Genomic DNA, 23,583 nt, shown 5'->3' with positions numbered 1-23,583 from the left:
AGTGTAAAAACCTGTCAGGTATAACTCAGCGGTGCATCACGTGGTCCGAAAGGGTTTCGCGTTTTCAATCAATTCAAAATGAGGTGATTTTCTTATCCGTATTGTTTTCGGCCTGTCTTCATATCCCTCCTTTCAACTGCATGGGTTTTGTTGATAGCTGATGTCCTGTACTACAGTCTACAGTCAAGGTGAGTTTAATTTGTTTTAGCATGCCACGACAAATTCATGCCATGATACATTCAGTTACATGCGACCTGCTGCTTCCATAACAACATGCATATTTATCACAGTGAAATTAATTAAATGAAATTAAAACACAGCCTACTAACCAGAAATTGAAAAGTGGCCATGTAGTGGACACCAAGAGTGTTAAAAAAAATAGCGTGCTCGAACGCCACGCTTTTTATGACTATTTCTATTTCTATTTCATTTGTGTTCCAGGTGTTGAAGTTGCATCTCCAAAATCAGCATGAATATTGTCGGCATTTCGGTTTTACTGTCATGGATGACCATTGCATGTTCCTTTCGTCAAAATGATGTTGGACTGTTCTATGGTAAGAACCATTAATGTAGTAATATTTCCTTTTTGCTGTGACTTATGTCAGGGCGATGGGGTATGTTAAACTATTTTCCACTGTAATTGGTGATACTGTTGCAATTAGGACAATGGACGATGTAGGTTATAGCATACAGTACCTAATCCTTTGACTTTGTTCTTTTGCCAGACATTCGAATTAATGTTCGAACAGGCATGTTCTGGGCATTACCTCAAACAAACATCATAGCATAATGAGATAATGAACACAGCTGTGTGTAACAGCTTTTTAATGATCATGCTATGTGGATCTGTTGCTGTAAATGGTCGTTTGGCACTGTTCATGATTATAAAATATAGACTTCCAAGAGACTGGTCGCAGAGTGTGTAGATGCTAGCACCACCCAAACCACATACTTGTTTGTTTCACTATACTTGCTGCCTCTCCAGCTGATATCACTTTGCTCTATGGAGGCATTTCCTTCTTCAAGCCTTTTGGCTGCTCTTGGCCTAAATCTCTAATAGCTCAGCAAAACGTATGTCCATTTCACACTATTCAGGGTTGTCATGTTGTGTGCCCTCATCAAGAAGCATAACTGTGCCTGCCTGCCTTTGTGCATTACTAGAACTATGGTCTACACTGTAGTGGAGGAGCTGAACACTGAGGCAGTGGTGTGCAGTGCAGAATTATTGAATTCCCTTTCATGCTGGAATTCAAAAAGGGGAGGAACTGAAAATGTGTTGCGTTAGTAGAGACATTAGTAACATGTGTTTCTGTACAACTCAGTGGGTGTAACAAGTTGTAAGCTGTATGACTTCCAAGGTCATAGTTTTCAAAACACAGACAATATATTTTTTAAGTAACTCTATAGGGGGCTTTTTTGTCATTGGATAGAGAGTGACAGGAAATGAGAGGGAGAGATAGATGGGGGTGGGGTCGGGAAATGTCGTATATCGGTCAGAATCAAACAGGGGTTCCTGTGGACACTTGGACGCTTATGCGGTTGATGCTGATGCTTGCGTCAGCCAGCCAACTGTCCCCCAAAACACATAGGATACTGATCAAAATATCAAACTGTACTGTATATCACTTACTTTGGACACAATTGTTTGAATTAATTTATTTATTAAATCATTATCAGTTCAAATTTTTATTTGACTTAATGAATTGAAATGTAGGACTGTCCTCATCTTTGTGCTGCCCTCTCCTAATGTCTTCTGTTTACGGCACAACAACTGTCCACAGAAGCAAACTCCCATCTGTCAAAACATCTTGAAGAGATTGAAGCTGTAATCATGGGGTGGTTTAACCTCATTGTATTAATCTGTCTTAGACATAAGGGCCCAGTGTGCTGGGCAAGGTGCAAGTCTAACAAAGTCTAATTTAAAGGTGGTATGTAATTTGAAGGACATTTTTTAGTGCAAAACACCCACAAATGACTTATCATCCACACTTTTAACGTAATGTCAAAACACTTAAAGCGTAACTTTCGCCAAAATGCATCCTAGGGTGTTTTTGTGAATGTACTCGAGTCAAACTTTCATTTAAAAGCATAATTATGTCCGAAGCGCCACTTTTAAGCTTGTCTGTGTTGTCGTTTTCGGGTCAAATGGCCTTTTGAATGGGAATCGTAGGGGCACTACTATTTTGATACATGATCGCGTCAAAATCGCTATTTTTAAAATAATAAGAAGGCTCGACACAACGTGAAACTTTGATCGAAGCATCATCAGTGTCTACATATGAGCTCGAGCATTGAGAACATTGTTTGTACACATAGTTTAGAAAGGTTTTGGACAACTCACTCTCTGAAGATGGCGGCGAGTAGAAAAACCAAGTGAGTTGTTTAATTTTGACACTTCCAAATGAAATGCAACATATATTTTCCACTGAAAAGAGGACTTTAGACCTCTGAGCAATGGTCAAGTTATTTTTACAGATACAGATACATACCAGCCCCTCTGTGGCCTACCCTACTTTTGGAGCGTGTCAGTGAGTGTTTTCTGGACAACAGTCAAGTCTGCAGTATTTCCCATGATTCTGGTTGTGTGTACTGAACCAGACATTCCTGTTAGAATTTTTTTTACGATATTGGATTTGTTATTTCCATAAGCTATAAGCCATAATCATCAAGATTTAAACAGGAAAAAAATGCTTGAAATGTCACTATATTTCACTATTTCACTATGTGTAATGGATATCTAAGGTATATATACTTGTACATTAATAAACGTTTCACATAAATAAATTACAGAAACAAAATAATTTTTTCACAATATTCATGGTTGATATAATATGGTTGATCATTCCATGTGGAATTACAAATCTCTCATTCATTTAGAGAGGAGCCTGATCAAGCCTGCTCAAACTAGATGCCTTGAGGCATTGCAATACAAACTGTATGTATCAGTGATTGTAAATCAAAGACTTCACAAGTATACCTGATTCCATCTGGTAAGTTGCAAATATCTGTTCCCCTAGATTGTGCAGTGGATGTCTACATGGTCTTGGACACGTCTGAAAGTGTGGCCCTAAGGGCAAACTCTTACGGCTCCTTTGTGGACAAGATCAAGCAGTTTGCACTTGACTTTGTGGACCAGCTGAATATGAGGTTTGCAATTATTTTGAACCAGTATTGATATTCGAAAAACATTTGTCAAAGTTTTTAAAATTGTATGTTGTTTGTTGAGTTGCTGCCTGTGTTTTTGTTTACTTACAAATGTTTCAAGGCTCATTTTCATCGTCATACTTTCCTTTAAGTGGAAAGTAACAGAGAAGAAATGTTTCTAAGTTTGAAAATGCATCTAAAAAATACAGCTGCAAGCAGCAATGTGGGGGCATAGCAGTACTAGCAGGAATGGCATTGCCATGGCATGAGCAAGCACTCACAGCAACTTTGATGGCAATTGGATAAAGAATGGCTGAGATATAAGCTAATTTACTTTATTCCAGTGCTCCTAGAGGTCAAATTATGGCAATTTCTGGGCATGTTCTCACAATCAAGTACCGAGTCTGTGTACCAAGTTTGGCTTTAGTGCATCAAAGCGTTGCTGAGAAACGAGTCCACTTCCTGTATTGCAGAGCCCCATATAGAAGCCAAATGATGTCAATTTCCTAGTTTGTCCTCACAATCCGGTACCAAGTCCTTATACCATGTTTGGACTTCATACATTAAAGCGTTGCTGAGATATGAGCTCACTTCCTGTATTGAAGTGCCTCCTATAGAGGCCAAATGATGTCAATTTCCTACTGTGTCCTCACAATCAGATACTAAGTCCCTGTACCAAGTTTGGACTTAATACATCAAAGCGCCGCTGAGATGTAAGCCCACTTCCTGTTTGGCGGCCTCGTCGCCATATTTGATTGGCTGTCACAGGCAAACATAGCCTGACGAGCCAGACCCACATCAAGATGTAGGGTCTGGGGACTCGCCATTCGCAGTGCTCAGTCCGAGGGGCGGGATGAAATTCCCTCTGCACGCAATAGTATAGCGCTACAACTCATGTCCCATGCGTTTTCCCACCAGCAGAGCTAGTTGGCTAGTTCAAACTTTTGCCAACTTAAAAAAAGCTTAACTTGTGTCACGCTGTTCGCCAACAGCAACATCCATCTTCTTTGTTTTCAAGTAGCAGGGAATTCACGCCGAACCGTTGCAACTATGCCATCAATCATTATGTTAAGCCCACCTACCCACTCTATACACGAAGCAGGGGCGGAGCTTGAGGGGGTGCGGCACGCCCCCGGCCCGGGACCCGCAGGGGCCCGGTGCGAGGGCGCCCCTCCCCCACCTCCGGGTAAGGTGGGACGGGCCTCTCCCACGGCACAAGGCCGGAGGAGCTAAGATCATGCAAACGGTTTCTTTTCAATCATTTTCATCAGAGTGGGACGTATTAGGCTTACAGGTTGCCCCAGTCAGGACGAGTTATGACTCACGGTTGCTGAAAAGTTTTGAAATTTACTTTGATGATTTAGTAGGTGTAAAATATTGAATAAAATGTTCTGCTGTATGACTGGCTTTATTTTAACTCTCATATTGAACTTTACGACGTGCAAATTTACAAAATTGGATCAACGATATTGTCTCCTACAGGCGTCAATGAGAGAACACTTCACTTACATGATTTTGGTCTTGGTTTTGGAAGTCTTTGTGACAACACGTCATGATACATTTGATAATGTTTGATCGTTGTTTTGGGTTGAAGCATCTTTTACGTAGCCTAATGAATGCGCTCTAGAAAGTGAAAGTAGCCTAACCTAGGCCTATATGCGCTCTGTGTCTGAGCTGTCTGTGCACGTCCGCAATTGATTACGTTCCTCAAATGGAGAACACATCAATCCCATGGTATTTTTTGCCCTAAAATGCATGAAACATGCAAGTTCAAAATCCCGCCGGTACGTTACATCTCCGTTTCATATTTGCCTAGGCTATTAGCCTACAATAAATGAATTGAACGAACTCAACTGACAACAGGTATATCTACTGATTTGGTCATTGAGACTATACAGAATACAGAATACAGTACAACAAACTTTCTGTCTTTCTGAAGTTTATTTTTGTATTCCGGGGTACAGTAGCCTAATTGCCTAATGTCTTGACAATAGTTTTTCTTACCGGCTTGCTGTTTAAACTGACTGCGCCGCTCTGAACTTTCCTGCCAGGTTTATGACGTAAACCGCTACATCTCGGCTCTGGCATTGCCTAAACTCATCGTGTGGGAAATCAGATTATCTGTCAATATTGGGCTTTGAAAGTAAGGGATATTTGCTCAGTAATAGTAGGCCTAGGCTACATATTGTAACATGTATAGAGAAACCGAGGGGAAGTTAAATTAGAAATCGTTGGAAATTGAAAACACATACAAAAAAAGATTCGGGGCTTTTAAAAAGAGATTCGGGGCTTGAGCCCCCGAAGCCACCCCCTCGCTCCGCCAATGCAACCACCCAGCAGTAACTTCTGCATTCAGTGAGATTTGCACCGCCCTAATTTTATTTTTGACTCTTCCCATCACCGTTGCAACCTCTGAGGGCTCATTCTCCAAGTTAAAGACCATTAAAAACCACTTGAGGAGCACAGTACAGACAGGAGAGACTGAGTGGACTTGCCATGTTGTCCATAGAGAATGAGGGAGCAAAGAAAATGGACATAGGCCTACACAGAGCATCGTGGACTTCAAATAGTGCTGCGTATTATTGTTGTTTTATTATTAGGGGTCATGTAGCCTAATGTTTTTGTTGTTCTCTTGGTTACACTTCATGTACGTTCGATGGACTTCAAAATTACATAGTTGCTCTCCGTGGCGCTGACGCTTGAAAGACCCGCTGTTGCGGGCATGTGTAGCCTATGTTGTAAAATTATGTTATGATGAGTTTAATAAAGGGCCCGGTCATGTGCCCCACCCCCGGCCCAGCTCTGACTTGTTCCGCCACTGACACGAAGTGATTGGCCTTATCGGAGTTTAATTTTTCCATTTTTCCAATTTTTAATGCGTGAATGCAAGTCCAGTTTTGACCCATTGGTGGCGCTAGAGTGTTGGGCATAGAGTTCTGTAAATTGGTGAGAGTGGAAGTGGAAAGGAACATTGAAGAAACGATTCTCAGATCTTGAAACATCCCTTGGCAGTTTTGGGTTGCGGATTTAGAACCACAGTGGTCTTGGGACAATTACCCCCCTTACCTGCAGGCTGAGTCAGAAACATTTCTTGTAAAATGTCACTTTGGCATCAAATGTGTTGAAGGAGAATTCCGGCAATTTTTTTTTACATACTGTAGATGTCTGTTTCTTAAGGTCACTGAGTACGAATAAAAATGAAAACAACACTCTGGGGGGCTCATGAAGTGTAGCACTGTAGCTGCCTGTGAGCTCTAGCTGTTGGCTGTTCATGTGCTGTTCATGAACATGTTCATGAGCCCCTATGTTCATGCCCCCAGAGTGCTGCACTGTAGCTGCCTGTAAGCTCTAGCTGTTGGCTGTTCATGTGCTGTTCATGAACATGTTCATGAGCCCCCATGTTCATGCCCCCAGAGTGCTGCACTGTAGCTGCCTGTAAGCTCTAGCTGTTGGCTGTTCATGTGCTGTTCATGAACATGTTCATGAGCCCTCATGTTCATGCCCCCAGAGTGCTGCACTGTAGCTGCCTGTAAGCTCTAGCTGTTGGCTGTTCATGTGCTGTTCATGAACATGTTCATGAGCCCCCATGTTCATGCCCCCAGAGTGCTGCACTGTAGCTGCCTGTAAGCTCTAGCTGTTGGCTGCAGTAACTTGAGCTAGGTAGAAGATTGTTTTCAGGGTTTTTCCCCCCTTACCAACAGACCTCGAGAAACGGTTTATGAGAAACCGTTTAAAATCGCTTAAAACACTTTAAAAGCTTCGCCCATTACTTTGTACAACCATTAGGCTTTGCACAGGAAGATGTATTTATTTCTTCAGGCAAATATTTATCTGCTTAAATATCTCAGGATAAACACAGTGGAGCACAGTGGAATCCTACAGTGGACATAAAAGTGAAATAAAAAAGCAAAAGCTTTTTTTTTCCAAATGTAAAACATTAGCCAATTAAAGATGGTTATACAATACCCACATGTGTTAAAGAGGAATGTTTATAATATGCCTGAATAGTGGCAACTTTACATCTGACAACACGTATCTAGTTTCTCATACTGAAACAGGATACAATTCTCACTCCCCAGACCTGAAACTTTCTCTCATATTCTGTTTGCTATTCCCCTCCCATCTCTTTGTATGATTGGATGCATGTTAAGGCAAATTCTGCCACATGTTTGAACAAGCTGAGTGAATGTGTGCAAGGATGGATGACTGTGCCTTTCATGGTATTGAAATCACTTCCTCAGAAATGTCCTCAGAGGCAGAAAAGCACATTCCAGAATCTCTAGCAAGAATCCTATCTCACACTGTCTTCAAAGTGTCATCCCTTTGTCTGTTCTGAAGAGACATATTGACAAATTGCTCTTTTTTATGTCTTCAGGCTAAATAAAGCACACATTTCTTTCAACACTTACACTTTAGGAATGTGGTTTCCGAGGGCTATTCTGGTTATGGTATTTTCATTAATTTGTACATTTAACCCTATATTTACCTAATTAACACATGTCCTAGACTTAGATTTAGAACTACTAATTTACATATGGATGTTTTACTGTGCCCTTATGCTATGACAGGATAAACAGGAACATAAAAGAAGCAATACATTTTGTGGTGCTGCAGTTAGCTGTGGTTTGATTTATGATGATTACGACACTTAATTGAACTTGATGAACACACATGCACACACACACACACACACACACACACACACACACACACTCACACATAAACACACACACGCACACACACACACACACACACACACACACACACACACACACATACACACTGTCTCTCTTTCTCACTACCACCAAAAGGTACTACCGCTGCGACCGCAACATGACTTGGAGTGTAGGCATCCTACACTACAGTGATGAGGTGAAGATAATGAGTGAGCTCATTAGCATCCATGAGGCTGGTGGCAAACCCAAGCTGAAGAAAGCCATTCAGGACATCCGCTACATTGGCAAGGGCACGCACACTGACTGTGCCATTTCAGTTGCCACGGGCCAACTCATGACCGGGTAAGACAACCAATAGGACTGTTGTAGTGACACTGTAATAAACCGTCATTTCATGTACCAGTAAAGAGCTCCAGTCTTGGAGCTGGACTGGGACACATTTAGTCTGGCGATCACCAGACGGACTCACAAAAGAGAATTGGTTTGGGAATGCTTGGTTCACTTACAGTACTATTTCCAAGAGGCAGAACCAGCAGTGAAATGAAACTGAAATTGGTACATCAAACTTGAAAACTGAATCCTAAGTCGTAAATCATGAGAATTTCTTAAGTACGGCAAACACATCTTTCTTGTAAACAAAGGTTTAATACAGTTGTTTGCTCAATTCCAAAGAAGAGACAAATCCATGCCAACAGCGCAGCCATTGGAAGCAGGATAAGCTGGAAGCTGGATAAGTGGTTTTGATTGTTTCTTGGGGTTTCTGTGATTTTGGAAATGGCTGTGAATTGCTAGACAGATCTGCAGAGCAAATTCAAATGAGATCACGGATTTTACTTTGTACAACCATTAGGCTTTGCACAGGAAGATGTATTTATTTCTTCAGGCAAATATTTATCTGCTTAAATATCTCAGGATAAACACAATGGAGCACAGTGGAATCCTACAGTGGACATAAGTGAAATAAAAAAGCAAAAGCGTTTTTTTCCAAGTGTAAAACATTAGCCAAGTTAAAGATGGTTATACAATATCCACCCAAGCTAGCTGCATATTGTTGTTGGAACATGCTCCACTAAACTGAACTTGTCCACAATTAACCCTCCTTGACTCAAAATCTGCAAGATTGTTTTGTCATTACAGTGTAACAGTACCTAATTTTGCATGAATTTGTTTAGCTCGCCTGTCCTTGGGAACAAATACATGGTTGTTGTAACAGACGGCCACCCTTTTGATGGTTACAAGGAGCCGTGCGGGGGGATCAGCTATGCTGTTTCTGAGGCCCGAGGCATGGAAATCAAGATCTTCGGGGTTGCCATCACCCCCGATCACTTGGTAATGAGGAGTCCAAGAAAGAGTTGTTTTCTGTGTTGTGTGTGTGAGATAAGCTGCATGTCTTGAATTGCTGTGGTTAGGTTAGCCCTAGGTGTTTTTTCTTCTGAATCGGGTGCAATCAAGTCACAGCAAGTATATGTACTTTCCAAATATAAAGTATTTGATCAGACATTTGTCAGCCCTTGTACTTATTAAATGCAAATCTCTCTGGCACACAGTCAAGTACAAATGCCACATCTCTGAGATATGGTTTAATGCTTTTCTGCCTTCAGTGTGCCTTCAGGTTTTGATGATTGATAATTTGATGATAAGTCATTTCATTCTCTATATAATTCTAATTCAGGACAATCGTCTAAGTGCCATAGCAACTGAAGACATGTACCGTTACAACCTGTCTGCCACAAGCAACAACCCTGAGGTGGTGAGGAACACCATCAACACCATTGTCTCCACCATTGTGAGTAAGGACGCTGACCAAATCTCTTTTAAAGTGCCAGAACCGAAGGGCCATTTCTGTCTAAACAAAACCATTCTCTTGATCAAATCTGTGTCTGTTCAGTTTGTGAAGTTCTGCTTTGTCTCTTCCTCTCATGCTTTTCATTCCTTTTCCCCTCCATCTCTCCCCGCTTGCTGTCTGTCTGTCTGACTCTCACCTAACTTCACAGTACAAGGACTCGGAAACATTGGTGAGTCATAAAGCACTGACAGATTTACCCAGACAAACAACATTATCATAGACTTGCTGCAGCACACTGGTGTGTCGTTAGGACTGTGGACTGAGGGTTAGGGGGAAATTATAATTAACAATTTGCCCAAAATTGTAGGCTATTGTAATCACTTTTCATGAAATTTCTTGTAAACCAAACTTTATTTAATATTCAACCACCTTTCTTGATACCAAATAGCTTAGCTGCATTCAGAAGCAGTACAAAGTTATCCGGTATGTCCTGCTGTATAGCTGAAAGGCATTGAAAAAACTGTAATAATACCTAAAAAGGATGCCTGACCATGAACTTGATCCACCCCTGCTTTTAAATTACCAGTGTTTTTGCAGTGGGGGCAATAAACAGCAACAAACTTATTAAGGGGATTCCTATGCTTTATAAACATGGTAATGTGCCCTGTGCCGTGAGATTTTCTTATATTAAATAGTGTGCCATGAGAGAAAAAAGTTTGGGAAACACTGTAGTTAACTGTCTGAGAAACACTCTGAAACTCTGGGCTGAAATGGTTATGCTGTGTTGCTGTGAAATGCCAAATATAAAGGCCAAGCTCTGGCCAACATTCCAACATTGCTATGCACAATTATATTACATCACCCTTGATTTTCTTTTTTATTCTGTTTCAGTGCTGTTCATATGAATGCAAGGTGGGTGCAAGTGTGTGACATGCTCTCTAACAGTGTGCCTCTCACCCCTCATACACCCGTCATTAGTTAATCTACTGTTTTTATTATAGACTGACAAAAGGTGGCACTAAATACACTTAATTTAACATGCCCATTCTCTGGAATATGCTCCCAGCATGTTTTTAAAAGTGATGTCATGAAACTCAGTGATGATTTCCACCTATATGTATGTGTAATTACAATAAGCTAAGAATGTGATTGATGTGGTGTGATAATTGTCATAGAGGTGAATATATATCTTCTGTAAGGGCCTGTATTGGGCATGCAGTGATGTGATGTCAGCTCTGACTGACATCTGCTCATATTCACAGGCTCCTAGAGGATCGGTCGGGCCATCTGGAGAGGCAGGAGATGTGGTAATGTCTTCTTTATTCTGTCAATCACAAGGCACCATGACAGGCAACAGAAGATAGATAGATAGATAGATAGATAGATAGATAGATTTCCCTTGGAATGAATAAAGTATCTATCTATCTACCGTATTTTCCGGACTATAAGTCGCACTTTTTTTCATAGTTTGGCTGGTCCTGCGACTTATAGTCAGGTGTGACTTATATATGAAAAAAATTATATAATTGAACATGTTTTTAAATGTTACTTTATATTAACTGACATGAACCCTACATGAAACATTACTGTCTACAGCCTCGAGAGAGTGCTCTCAAATGCACAAGTCCTGTGCACTTTCAGTCAGATTAGTGCTTGTGCTATGCCTGAAACACACGTGCATACTTAAATCCTCAAATGGCCGGGATTCTATTTATAGCTGGGCCTCAGATTCGGACAAATAAAAGCCAGTATAATTTAGTTTCAATTTAACTGATAAAAAAGCTCTTCTTAATCATTTATATTGTTGGTTGGTTTAATATTGTTGCCAATGAAAAGTCATCATCCCACACCATGAGTCTCCAACGTTGCTCTCAAGCTACCAGTCGCATGCAGCCCCTTTCTGAGCTAGAGGCTGAAGCAATAACCTACATTTAAGCACAATTGTTGCTACCAGGCATCAGCCTACGAATTTTATAAAAAAGTAAATCATGCATAATTTAAAAAATAACTAAATGTAGGCTATCTTAGACCTCTTTGGCTATACTGAATACGGTTTCCCTTGCAGCACAGCACACGTTCCATGAATGAATGAAAGCGGATGCCTTATCTCGCAATAAGCGGATGGAAATCCCGACACTCTTTTATACATTAAACGTAATAGTGAACCATTAAATACCCCACAGATTTCAGTGGTCACCCGATATTTAGCAATATAATCAAACAGTCCAAACGTAAATCAAATCTCAAATTGAACATCTTCTGCTTTTGATAGCCTACCGGTATGCCGCACAATTCTGCATTCTCCACATTTTTAGCTAAATTTTCATGTATCATATCAGCATTTTTCTTCAGTGAATCTTTTGTAAATTGCTTTACAATTACCGTCGGGCCTAGGCCTATCGACTGGCTTGCTTCAGTCACGTCTAAAATGGCATCTTTTTCTCTCTAGTGAGCATTTAATCTGCTGCCAGCTTGTGACTCCACATCGCCCAAAATGCTTGATTGCATTGTATTCTCCACATTTTAGATATATACCACATGGCATTTTCTTTCAGTGAATCTTTTACTTTGCAATTACCTTCCTGCCCTCCTCTTGGCTGCCTTCACTCCTTAGTCTTCATTAACATGAATCTTTTTGGCCTCAATAATCCAGTTACATAGTCTCTGTTTTTGGTTTTGGATTTTGTTAAATACATTTCTAAATAAATGCGACTTATAGTCCGGTGCGATTTATATATGTTTTTTTCTTGTTCATGACGCATTTTTTGACTGATGCGACTTATACTCAGGAGCGACTTATAGTCCGGAAAATACGGTATATACCGTATCTATCTTTTTGAAAATGACCAGTTTTTTCTCTCGCCAAACTGTTGACTAGATTCTTTCCCTTTTGCTAGCATGTCAGATATCAAAGGCCTGTTAGGTTGTCTAGTTTTGTTTAATGTCAAAGCATACTATGAAGTGCGCACATCCAAAAGTGTTTCAGAAGGTGCCAAATCAAAAAGGGCATACAAGTGAAAAAGTGAAAAAGACTTGCACACTGCCTTTGAACGACTCAACTTTTAATAGAAAAAAGACACAACATTTCGATCTTACGATCTTCTTCAGGCTTCTTCTGCCTGAAGAAGATCGTAAGATCGAAACGTTGTGTCTTTTTTCTATTAAAAGTTGAGTCGTTCAAAGGCAGTACAAGTCTAGTTTTGTTTAATACCATGGTATAGCTGTTGAACTGAGCGTCGCACAGCCTCTGAAAGTGAATCGGTCTCAATCGCCTGCAATCAGTTAGCATTATTTTTTTAACATTTAAAAAAATAAATAATAATGATGATTAACACATTCATTTTGACAGCACTAAATTAAACACATTACAGTTGACCACACCACAAAATTAACCACATATTACAATCACAGCAGACAAAAGAGAAAAGTGGTCTTCCTTCTCTGGTGGGTTACTCGGTGTGTCTCACTGACTGTCCAGAGGTATTTAGGGCAGCAGTGACAGCCACTAGGGCATTTGCACAGGTGTGGCTGGGAGTTGATGGAAGATGTTTGGGGGTTTCTGTAAGGGCATGTTTGACAGACGTCCAAACACTGGCTATCTTTGAATGTATTCTGTAAACATAGAAGGGGGCCCTTTTCACTTCTCATGTTTCAGGGTATTGGAATGAGGCTCACCTCTCCACAATGCCTGGGGGTACATGGGGTTAGTCTGATGTTGTATAGGGGATGTTTGTATGAGCACACTTACTGTGTATGTGTAGTTGAGCGTTCATGCATTACTATGGGGTAAAATAATGTCTCTCTCTCTCTCTCTCTCTCTTTCTCTCTGTTTGTGCATGTGCGTGTGTTTGTGTGATTGGTACCATGCAGTCATTCAACACAGTGTGTGGGTGTGATTTGTACCATGTATGGTCATTGTAGTGTGTGTGTGTGTATTTGTGTGATTGGTACCATGCATAGTTTTGCACAGTTTGCCAGACATAATTTGGCTGTCATAAAGTTTGCGAGCATATATTAACACCTCCACTTAACCTATACATGCAGTAAACAATTTTATTGACAACAAATGTGGATGGCCAGCGACCACCCAGCTAATGTAAATAAAACACTGGCAGCTTGCTATAAACCCATACATGACAAGTACATTTCTACTGCAATTACTGTCTGTTATATGTCATGCTACAGCTGTAATAATTATTGATACAACATTATGATATGTTTTAATGTAATACCAACGAAATGTTGTAGTTACAAGCCAGACAACATTTAATGAAATGTAATGGTATGTACGTACAGGTGGGAATGACCTAAATGATAGTGCCATCCTATTGCTGCAGTCATGTTGGGTAGGGAGTCATTCCATTTTACACCAGCTAGTCTGTGGCATAGCAAATAAATATCAGCCATATTTTATGGAAACTGATTGACTCATTTAAATTAGTGTGACACAGAAAATCAGGTTTGAAATAAAACTTTCATTTTGGACATTACCTGCACCACTTGAGTTTGATTGTATAGCACTATCATGTCAGGGAACCTGATATAGTAAAAGGACCGATGTGACGAGACTTTACGCTGTATCTTCAGTAAAAACTGACCTGAAAACTGAATCGCTATCTTCAGTGAAAACTGGCATTTCGAGTAGGCTGGAAGTTTATACCCTGTGCACTGCAGGGAAATCAACAAAACAACGCTCTAAGTAAAAAAAACAAAACGATGGGGGTGGATCCCCTAGCAATCACAATTAAACCACCAAAAGCTGGAAGAGGAGATCAGAGATCGGGAGGGATGTGCCTGGGGTGTTTATCATTACCCTCACATATTTCATTCTCAAGCCATGGTGCTTAATGAGCCAACAGTCTGTCAGTGCACTTCAAACATGCCTGCCAGATGTTCTGCCCATTTAAGTACACAGATCTGTCAGAGCTACAGAAAACAGGCATTTGGGGGCATCTGGGAGTATTAACACAAAGTGATCCTTAATTAAAAAAAGTGCTTGTAATCTTTTGTTTCCAGGGAACTCCAGGAAGGCAAGGTGTTGCAGGGAAGCCTGGTAGTCTTGGAGCTAAGGTCAGCAATGTTTTGGCAGGCAGACTAAAAGTATTTATATAGTTGTCATACAAGAAAAGTTTCATATTCTTGAGCACTGATGGTGAGTATGTAGTGGGGAATATGTGTTGACAATACGAAATATAGAATGTTTAGGTTTTGCATTTGGGCAGACACCTGCCCAAATGCAAAACCTAAACATTGTATATCCTCTCTGAAAATGCATTTCCTTATCTTAGCAAACTACTTGTTTTGTTTTTACTCATTGTTTTCCTGTGATCCCCTTCTAGGGTTCAGCAGGTGACCAGGGACCCACAGGACACAGAGGAGAGAAGGTCTCCATTTTAGTTTATTGAACATGTTTGTATACATGTACATTGTCACTGTAACTTCCCCAGACATCAAAATGTCTCTACTAAGTCCCTATTTTAGCCATGTGTTCCCTCTGATCTCATAACCTCTAACCTCATGACCTCTAATCTCATGATCTCTAACCTCTGTCTCTCATCTCTTATCTTTAGGGTGACAGTGGACCGGCTGGCGATAGAGTAAGTTTCTGATTGCTGATTGTGCTAACCTGTAATATGTAATATCAGCTGTATACAGTAGGGGACATACCATATATACAGGGGACATACCATAGATATATGGGACATACAATAGATATACACTACCAGTCAAAAGTTTGGAGACAAGAAATTTCCATTCCACTCCATTATAGACAGAATACCAGCTGAGATCATTTGCATTGTTTTTTTTACTCAGGGCCGCAGTTTTCAGATTACATTATGTTCTTACATAATTCCAAAAGGGTTCTCCACTGTTTTCTCAGTTAGCCTTTTAAAATGATATCAGATTAGTAAACATAATGTGCCTTTGCAGCATTGGATGAATGGTTGCTGATAATGCTGCAATGTAGATGTTACTTTTGCAGTTATGTAAGCACATAATGTAATCTGAAAACTGTTGCCTTGATTAAAAAACAATGCAACTGATCTCAGCTAGTATTCTGTCTATAATGGAGTGAAATGGACATTTCCAAGTGTCTCCAAACTTTAGTAGTGTATATATGGGACCTTTCAGTTGTATACAGTAGGGAACATACCATAGATATACAGTATATACAAGACATACCTTCTCAAGTGTCTTTCCGAGTCTTCCAGTTCCAGTGTTTTCAAAATATTTTTTTTCTTTTTACCTCACAGGGCCCAAAAGGCCCATCTGGACAAAAGGTCTGTATTAACTGGCCCTTAAAAATGACTATGAATATTTACTTTGAATTACTTAATTTAAGCGTCTCTCCATTTCTCCATTTGTGTAACAGTGTTTATTTTTCTTGTTTCAACACTCGTTTACAGGGAGAGAAAGGGCAGAATGGTGTGGATGGAAAAGACGGACTGATGGTGGGTTGCTTGTGTCTTTTTTTCATGGCTGAGCCACATATGGCCCTTCATTCTGCACATTTAACAAGAGGTCTGGAATATAAATGGGGAACACAAGACAATGTTGCGGCGAATTGCTCATAAACATGTGTAATTACATCAATTATATATGTTTACATAATACTTATGTGCTTTCATTAAATTTGCAGTCATTACTGTAGGTGTAAATGGATGCACAACACACCTGCAACTTGTGCGATGGCCAGCTAGTCATACAGTAGGATGAGTTTTGTTATTACAGTGCATAGAAGGAGTGGAGGAATTATTAACATTGACAAAAGGGGATTATAGTTATAGTTTTTATAGTTATCATTTATTAACTAAAAGGGATTTACAGCAAAGGGAGTAGAGCAGAAATGGGGGATGGGAGAAATGTGATTTAATGACATGACATCACCAGCTGTAGTTGGAATAATGACAGTGTTTTCACAAGACATTTTTCACAAAACGTCCAAGTTTGGAAAATTCCCTTGTGTATTCATAGTAAAAAAACATTCTTGATTCAGTCCAGTATTGCAATAATATCTCTTCAAAAATGATATAAATCCATAACATTTAAAAGTTGTAAAGACCTCATCCCCTTATTGTACTTACTCCACCATCCCCCAACACTAGCGTAACATGTGGAGGAAGAATCCCAGACACTAACAATCACAATGTTGTACCGCCCATTTTGAATTTAGTCCTTGATGTGGATGTTTACTCTAACCTACCAGAAGAGTTTATATAACCACTCAAGGTAAATTTGTTGTTGGCTTTGGGCCAAAGAACCAGACACCACTGAATTAAAGGCTGTTCCTTTAGAATTCATATGGGGCTTGCTCTTGCTCTGAAGTGTATGTTGGCAAATGTTTGCAAATGTGTCGCCTGCATGTTATAGGCCTAAGGCTTGTGAGTTTTTTCAAGGAGAGCAGACAAGTCACCTGCTGAGAAGTTGAACAAATTAGACATGTGGTACCATTTTTCTCTTGGATTTACTGTTTGTGTTGTGTCCAAACATAAGGGACATCCCACTGCAAGCTCATCTGCACACTATTCATTGTGCCCTATTTTTAATGGTCAGACACTTAAGGAAAGCAGAATTGTATAGTTCAAATTGCCTTTATCTGTTAAAAGCAGAACAGCTACAGAAAACGTGTCTTGAATGGCTGAAATTAGCTTTGTTGACATTGATCCATAGGAACACCTGGTGGCTACTTCTAGAGCAATCATGACTTGATTAGTTCCTCAAATGGCCTTTTGACATGAAAGGCGACTCCCATCACGCTTTAAATGGATCTCAGCAGTCTTTGTGTCCAACGTGTGTAGAAAAGTTTTGAAAGTCAAGCAAGTAAGCTTTACTCAAAGAGTGCATGAGTTGCTTGATGGTGTTTTAAGCCCCCACCGTCGACTTCAAGGCACCTAACCCTAACATTAACCCTAACCCTTGCCTAATCCTAGTGCCTTCCATGCAGCGCTGCCTGGAAGACGATGTTGGGAATTTAAAACACCATTATGCACATGAGTTAGTGTTAGTCATGCAGCTCTATCTGGCCATGAAATCAATTCAGCCGGACAAGAGAGGAAAAGAAGAAAGGGTACCAAGAAGGATGGAAAGAAAGAAAGAAAGAAAGAAAGAATGAATGAATGAATGAATGAATGAATGAATGAATGAAAGGAATTAATAAATGAATGAATAAGTGAATGTGCATCAGATTTATTGAGATCAGGATGAACCATTTACTAGAGAAAATGAAAGAGATATTACATTGAAAAAGTAGTAGTTTTTTTGTCAGAAGTTTGAAGCAAGAGTTCTTGTGCATGCTAGGTGATATTATAGTAATTAGACAATACCCTAGTAGACAATACCTTATAGTAATAAGCAGTACACTTATGATAATTAGACAATAGCCATTACCGTGACACTTCACAAGTGCCAGAACATAATGGACATTTTTTTTGTGGAATTGTCTATGATCACCACAGGTGCCCACACAAAAAACACAAATACCGTACACTAACAACATTTTATATAATGTGTATAGGGGGAGCCTGGACTGGTTGGCCTGTCAGGTTGCAAAGGAGATGATGGCATGGAGGTATGTTTTTTTCTTCCTTATGTGTGTGTGCTTTGATCTGTTTCACAGACTTTCTCTGCCAACGTTGTCTCTCTATGTCTCTCACACACTCCTGTGCTTATTCATCAAGGTGGATTTCTCAGATGCACTCCCCCACTTGTTTATCCCAACTGAACCTTCAGTGCACCCTTTCTCAGACATTCATTTTATCATAACTCCTTTATCATGCACACACACACCAAAAGCTCCAAAGGCTGTTCGTACAGTATATCACTCCTGGTGCCATGTTCAGTTCTGAGTGCTGCAGGGATGTCAAGTTATGGTCCACTGATTAGTTTGTTTCTCTGGCAAAGTGTGCTGCAGTCCGAGCCAAAACATTTTTGGGTGTTCAAAGTCGTGCCTTGGGCGAGAGAGCCTTGTTTGGCGATATGCTCTCTCTCACTCTTCGACCGCTGTTAGACTACTTTAGTGCAAACAAACTTGGCAATGCTCCTTCTCAGTCAAGCATAAATAGCATAAATAGCATGAGTGGCTCGCCTGCTGTAGATCATGAAGTATATCATTGCATTGTTTCAACAACTTAGTCTTGATCTCTAAACATCTTAATTTGCCCAGGAGTTGGAGGGCTGCTTTTGTTGTCACCAAGCCTCATTCCTGTGGTCAGTTGGATTTGAAAAGACATGACTAACTGTGTGGTCATTTCTTCTCAAAGTACAGAGTTGCCATCAATGTCCACACTGTACTGTATCTACAGGGGGAGCCAGGTCCTCCTGGACAAAGAGGAGATCCAGGGTCATTTGGAGGTCTGGGTGAAAAGGTAAAGCGTTGTAAAATATCTTGTCTGCACATTTCACTTTTGGTTTCCAGGTCAGTGAATCCATTATGAACAGATGTAGAACACACTTATAATCCCATTGTTAGAGTTAGGGCAGTATCAAGACTATAGTGAGTGTTTCAGGAAGAGCTCTTTGTAGAGCATTCCATGTAGATATCTTGTGTTTTTAAGTAATCCCTTAGAAACATGTAAGAATTTGAACATGAAATAATATACTGTGGCTATTTTTTGATAAGTTTCATTGTATGGAAATGTGTTTATAAGATGGTCAAGAGGTGATTCACCTGATACAGTACTTCATTGGTCTTGCCTAATAACTCATCTCAGCATGTGTGTCAAGGGAGAAACTGGACCAGTTGGATCTCCAGGACTCCCTGGGGTGCCTGGGCCCAGTGGACCAAAGGTAACCACCCCCCCCCCCCCCCCCCCCCCCACCACCACAGCCCCTCCCATCCACCCAATTACAGTATACAGTAATTACTAGTAAATTGTGAGGAACTCCTGCCGAAACTAAACTTTTTTTTCTTGCACCATTTCATCGCTTAAGGGTGATTCAGGCTCCTCTGGCACAAGAGGCAACAAGGGAGACAGGGGTGATGATGTAAGTTTTCTTTTCTGATGTTTTTTTTTTTTTTTTTTTTTTTTTTTCAAGCCTCACAGAAATCTGTCTCAAAAATTATTTACACACATCTCACATTACTTTGATGTACAATACATTACTCACAAGAAACCAGTATTCTGAAGGCAGTGCCAATGACGTAGACATTGCATGGGGGCAGCCGTGGCCTACTGGTTAGCACTTCGGACCTGTAACCAGAGGGCTGCCGGTTCGAACCCCGACCAGTAGGCACGGCTGAAGTGGCCTTGAGCAAGGCACCTAACCCCTCACTGCTCCCCGAGTGCCGCTGTTGATGCAGGCAGCTCACTGCCCCGGGATTAGTGTGTGCTTCACCTCACTGTGTGTACACTGTGTGCTGTGTGTGTTTCACTAATTCACGTATTGGGATAAATGCAGAGACCAAATTTCCCTCACGGGATCAAAAGAGTACCGGTATATATACTTATACTATACTGACATGACATACATTTTAATTACTATGGCAAAACTTTGCAAGGTATTTGAAATTATTTGAAAATTATGTTCTTGTTATGTAGTGTCATGTCTCAAGCCAGCCAACAGTTAACAACCATAACAAGCTGTTTTAACAGCAGCAGATTGCCTTCCTCTGATAGAGCACGACTGGAAAGCATGCATGTCTTACAGAGTCGACAACAAAGCATTTTCTAACTTTTGTGGATTTGTGGACTGTTCACTCATATGTCAAAGAGTGCAACAATAGAAAAAGCCACAAAGAATGCTGCTAAACCATAGCCATCTGGACTCCAGAGTCGTTTCCTGTTGGGACAGCTTGGTGTGCAATCAAGTATAAAATATCACTATTATGGTGCTAGTGCTAGTATTTGCCCATTTATAATCCAGAATGTTTTACAAACTATCCTCAAGGTTTGTTTATTTACATAAAAAATACAATGTATATGGTTTAAATATCGGTAACACTTTATTTTAATGTGTCACTGTTACAGTGTACTTACCTAATTAGGTACAGTGGTACAACCTGTGTAACAACATGTACTATCAGGTACTGTCATTGTACTTACATAATGTATTAGTGAGTACCTACATATAGTTGTTACATTGTAATACTGAGTGCTTTTACAAAACTTTGCCAATTTGCCTAAATTTTCATCAGAGGCAAAGAGCTGACCTGAGACCTGCTGGATGGGGTAAATCGGGTCATGATAGATGATATACAAAGCATGCTTAGCTCCAGTCAAGGCCTCATTGTCTTCAGTGTACATGTAACAGCTGTGCTGCTACAACCTTGTTACTCTTTGATACAGTGGAATAAACTGGAACAGGTCTTGTCTTGGAACAGGTCTACTAATTCACATGTACTGTGTGGTGTAACAGCAGACACGTTTCAACACATCAATTACAGGATGTATATATGTAGATGTAAGTACTTAACTGGTACACTTTATTTTAATGGGTTTATTCCACTGTATCAAAAGAGTAATAAATGTGTACCAACACAGTTGATACATGTACTACAGTATGTAGGGTAATGGCAGACATGTTCCAAGACACCAATGACACAACATACATGTAATATGTAATTGTAAGTACTTAACTGGTACACTTCATTTTAATGGGTTTATGCCACTGTATCAAAGAGCAAAGAGCAACACTGTATCAAAGAGCAATAGTACATATATCAACACAGTTGATATATGTACTATGTAGTGAATTAGTAGACCTGTTCCAAGACATCGAAGACATAACATACATGTCATATGTACATGTAAGTAATTAACTGGTACACTTAATAGGTTTATTCCACTGTATCAAAGAGTAACAAGGTTGTAGCAGCACAGCTGTTACATGTACTGAAGACAATGAGGCCTTGACTGGAGCTAAGAATGCTTTGTATATCAAATCTATCATGACCAGATTTACCCCATCCAGCAGGTCTCAGGTCAGCTCTTTGCCTCTGATGAAAATTTAGGCAAATTGGCAAAGTTTTGTAAAAGCACTCAGTATTACAATGTAACAACTATATGTAGGTACCCACAAATACATAATGCAAGTACAATGATAGTACCTGATAGTACATGTTGTTACACAGGTTGTACCACTGTACCTAATTAGATAGGTACACTGTAACAGCGACACATTAAAATAAAGTGTTACCCGCTTAAAAGATTTTACAATAAATATACATTTGATGTCTTTGAACGTTTCTGAAAACAAGATATTTTCCTCGCTTTAAGCCCTGCATATGTCTTATATTTGTGAGGATTAGATCAACAGGTGGTGTTTTACAAGGCTTTTCAATGTGTCATGAGTCATATGTGCATGTACTGCATATGCAGTGCTATCAAATTGCATGGCTGGTTCACTTTGTGTTAAAGGAGCTGTTTAGAATCTGTAGCATAATGATGTAACTGTGAGTTTAACTGGAATATCATACGTTTATTTGTTTTACCCGGTATTTCTTATTTATTTATTTGTTTTACTCTAACATTCTATTGAATTTGTACCTGCTAGGTCTAAATACAATGCAAAAGTTTAGAAAAATTTACTGCATGTAGTTTGGTTGTTTTTTGTATATGAAGATGGTTATAGAAGTGTAATCACTTATATACACAAATATATACTGCATAAAATGTAATGGTGATATTAATGTCAGAATTTCTTTGCAGGGTGATTTTGGTGCTCCTGGGCCTTCTGGATCTGAGGTACTGGTCATGTCAGACTAATTGCTAACTGCAAATAATTCCACCAAATTTACATTTTTTGCAATATGATAGAATAGTGAGTGCATAACATGACAAACATGTACAAACAACATTTACAAACAAACAAAATGTGAAACATACATACAAACATCACCAGCCATTTGATCAATAAGGAAGACATGCAAAAGTTTTAACTATTTTAACTTCCTTTATGCTTATCAGTTGAAGCCCTTGTAGAATTCATAAAAAAGTTTTTGTATTGTAAAAAAAAAGGGAAATCACTTGGTCTTCTCTGGCCCTTCCTCTTGCTACAGCTCCGTCCACTCAATCTGACATGTCTCCGTAGGTCCCACTCACTGTACAGCGTCACACAAACATATCATATCATCTGGTAAACTACACCTCATCCCATTCAATGTAATGGGTCTACATTGACTTATTTTAAGCACACTACTTTAAATGATTAGGTGAGCCTCTGTGAAGAACAACAAGTAAACCTCTTATTTTACATATACATCAGGCTACTGTCCAATCTTAGCTAAAATAGTAATAAGATGGACTTACAATGTGGACAAATTAAGATCTGAAGTAGAATGTTGTCACAAGCTTTCTTTAGGGGTCCCAACACTTATGCATCATCATCTTATTTTATTTAAGGTTGGTTGGTTTGTTAATGTAATGTAAACTAATTTAACAGAAATAGCATTTAGACCAAACATGTTTTTAACTACAGTTTAAACTGCTGTTTAAAATTATGTTTTAAAGATTATTTTAAGAGTATTTGATCATAATTGGTACTATTACAGGCAGTCATAAAGCTGTTATGTCTTGAAATTCTGTTAGAGGAAGAAGCTCTGTTATTGGCCGGGCACACAGTTAACCCAGTATGAGTAATAGTGAACATGAATAGTGAACATATATAATAGTGAATAGCAAAATAGTATTTGTGATAGTAAAAAGCATCTCTTCCCTAATCTCTGTAGGGTGGGAAAGGAGAGAAGGGACTAAGGGGGCCTCCCGGGATCCGGGGCGGACCAGGCGAGAAGGTAGGCCTACATCACATGACATGACACCAAACATGTTCACCTGATGCACAGTAATGCATTTGGTCATTCTCGCAGATGTAATCCTTATGTTCTGAAATGAGTCCAGTACTTGATGCCAGCTCCTACAATAATTTATGTGAGCGCTTTGGTATTGTTATTCAAATCACCCCAGTCATCTGGATCTATATTAAGCAGCATGATTCATTCAAATTCTTTGTACATAACACATGCACTGTGGTGATAGCCTG

The 23,583-nt window shown here is 39.7% G+C and overlaps 1 protein-coding gene across 1 annotated transcript in view; it reads left to right on the top strand.

Annotated features, from left to right (window-relative positions):
- Positions 1–23,583, top strand: part of LOC121720495 (collagen alpha-1(VI) chain-like) — a 44,480-nt gene continuing 20,897 nt past the window's right edge. The window contains exons 1-20 of the mRNA XM_042106684.1: positions 1–188; positions 442–554; positions 3,018–3,147; positions 7,956–8,162; positions 8,993–9,149; positions 9,493–9,606; positions 9,815–9,835; positions 10,498–10,518; positions 10,869–10,913; positions 14,623–14,676; positions 14,946–14,990; positions 15,177–15,203; positions 15,861–15,887; positions 16,014–16,058; positions 18,122–18,175; positions 18,909–18,971; positions 19,330–19,392; positions 19,537–19,590; positions 22,254–22,289; positions 23,273–23,335. Of these exons, the coding sequence (XP_041962618.1) occupies positions 470–554; positions 3,018–3,147; positions 7,956–8,162; positions 8,993–9,149; positions 9,493–9,606; positions 9,815–9,835; positions 10,498–10,518; positions 10,869–10,913; positions 14,623–14,676; positions 14,946–14,990; positions 15,177–15,203; positions 15,861–15,887; positions 16,014–16,058; positions 18,122–18,175; positions 18,909–18,971; positions 19,330–19,392; positions 19,537–19,590; positions 22,254–22,289; positions 23,273–23,335 (1,311 nt within the window). The 5' untranslated portion in view covers positions 1–188; positions 442–469. The remainder of the gene's footprint in view (positions 189–441; positions 555–3,017; positions 3,148–7,955; positions 8,163–8,992; positions 9,150–9,492; positions 9,607–9,814; positions 9,836–10,497; positions 10,519–10,868; positions 10,914–14,622; positions 14,677–14,945; positions 14,991–15,176; positions 15,204–15,860; positions 15,888–16,013; positions 16,059–18,121; positions 18,176–18,908; positions 18,972–19,329; positions 19,393–19,536; positions 19,591–22,253; positions 22,290–23,272; positions 23,336–23,583) is intronic.

Source organism: Alosa sapidissima, chromosome 10, assembly GCF_018492685.1.
Source record: "Alosa sapidissima isolate fAloSap1 chromosome 10, fAloSap1.pri, whole genome shotgun sequence".
NCBI lineage: Eukaryota > Metazoa > Chordata > Actinopteri > Clupeiformes > Clupeidae > Alosa > Alosa sapidissima.
This window is presented reverse-complemented; position numbering and strand designations above follow the sequence as displayed.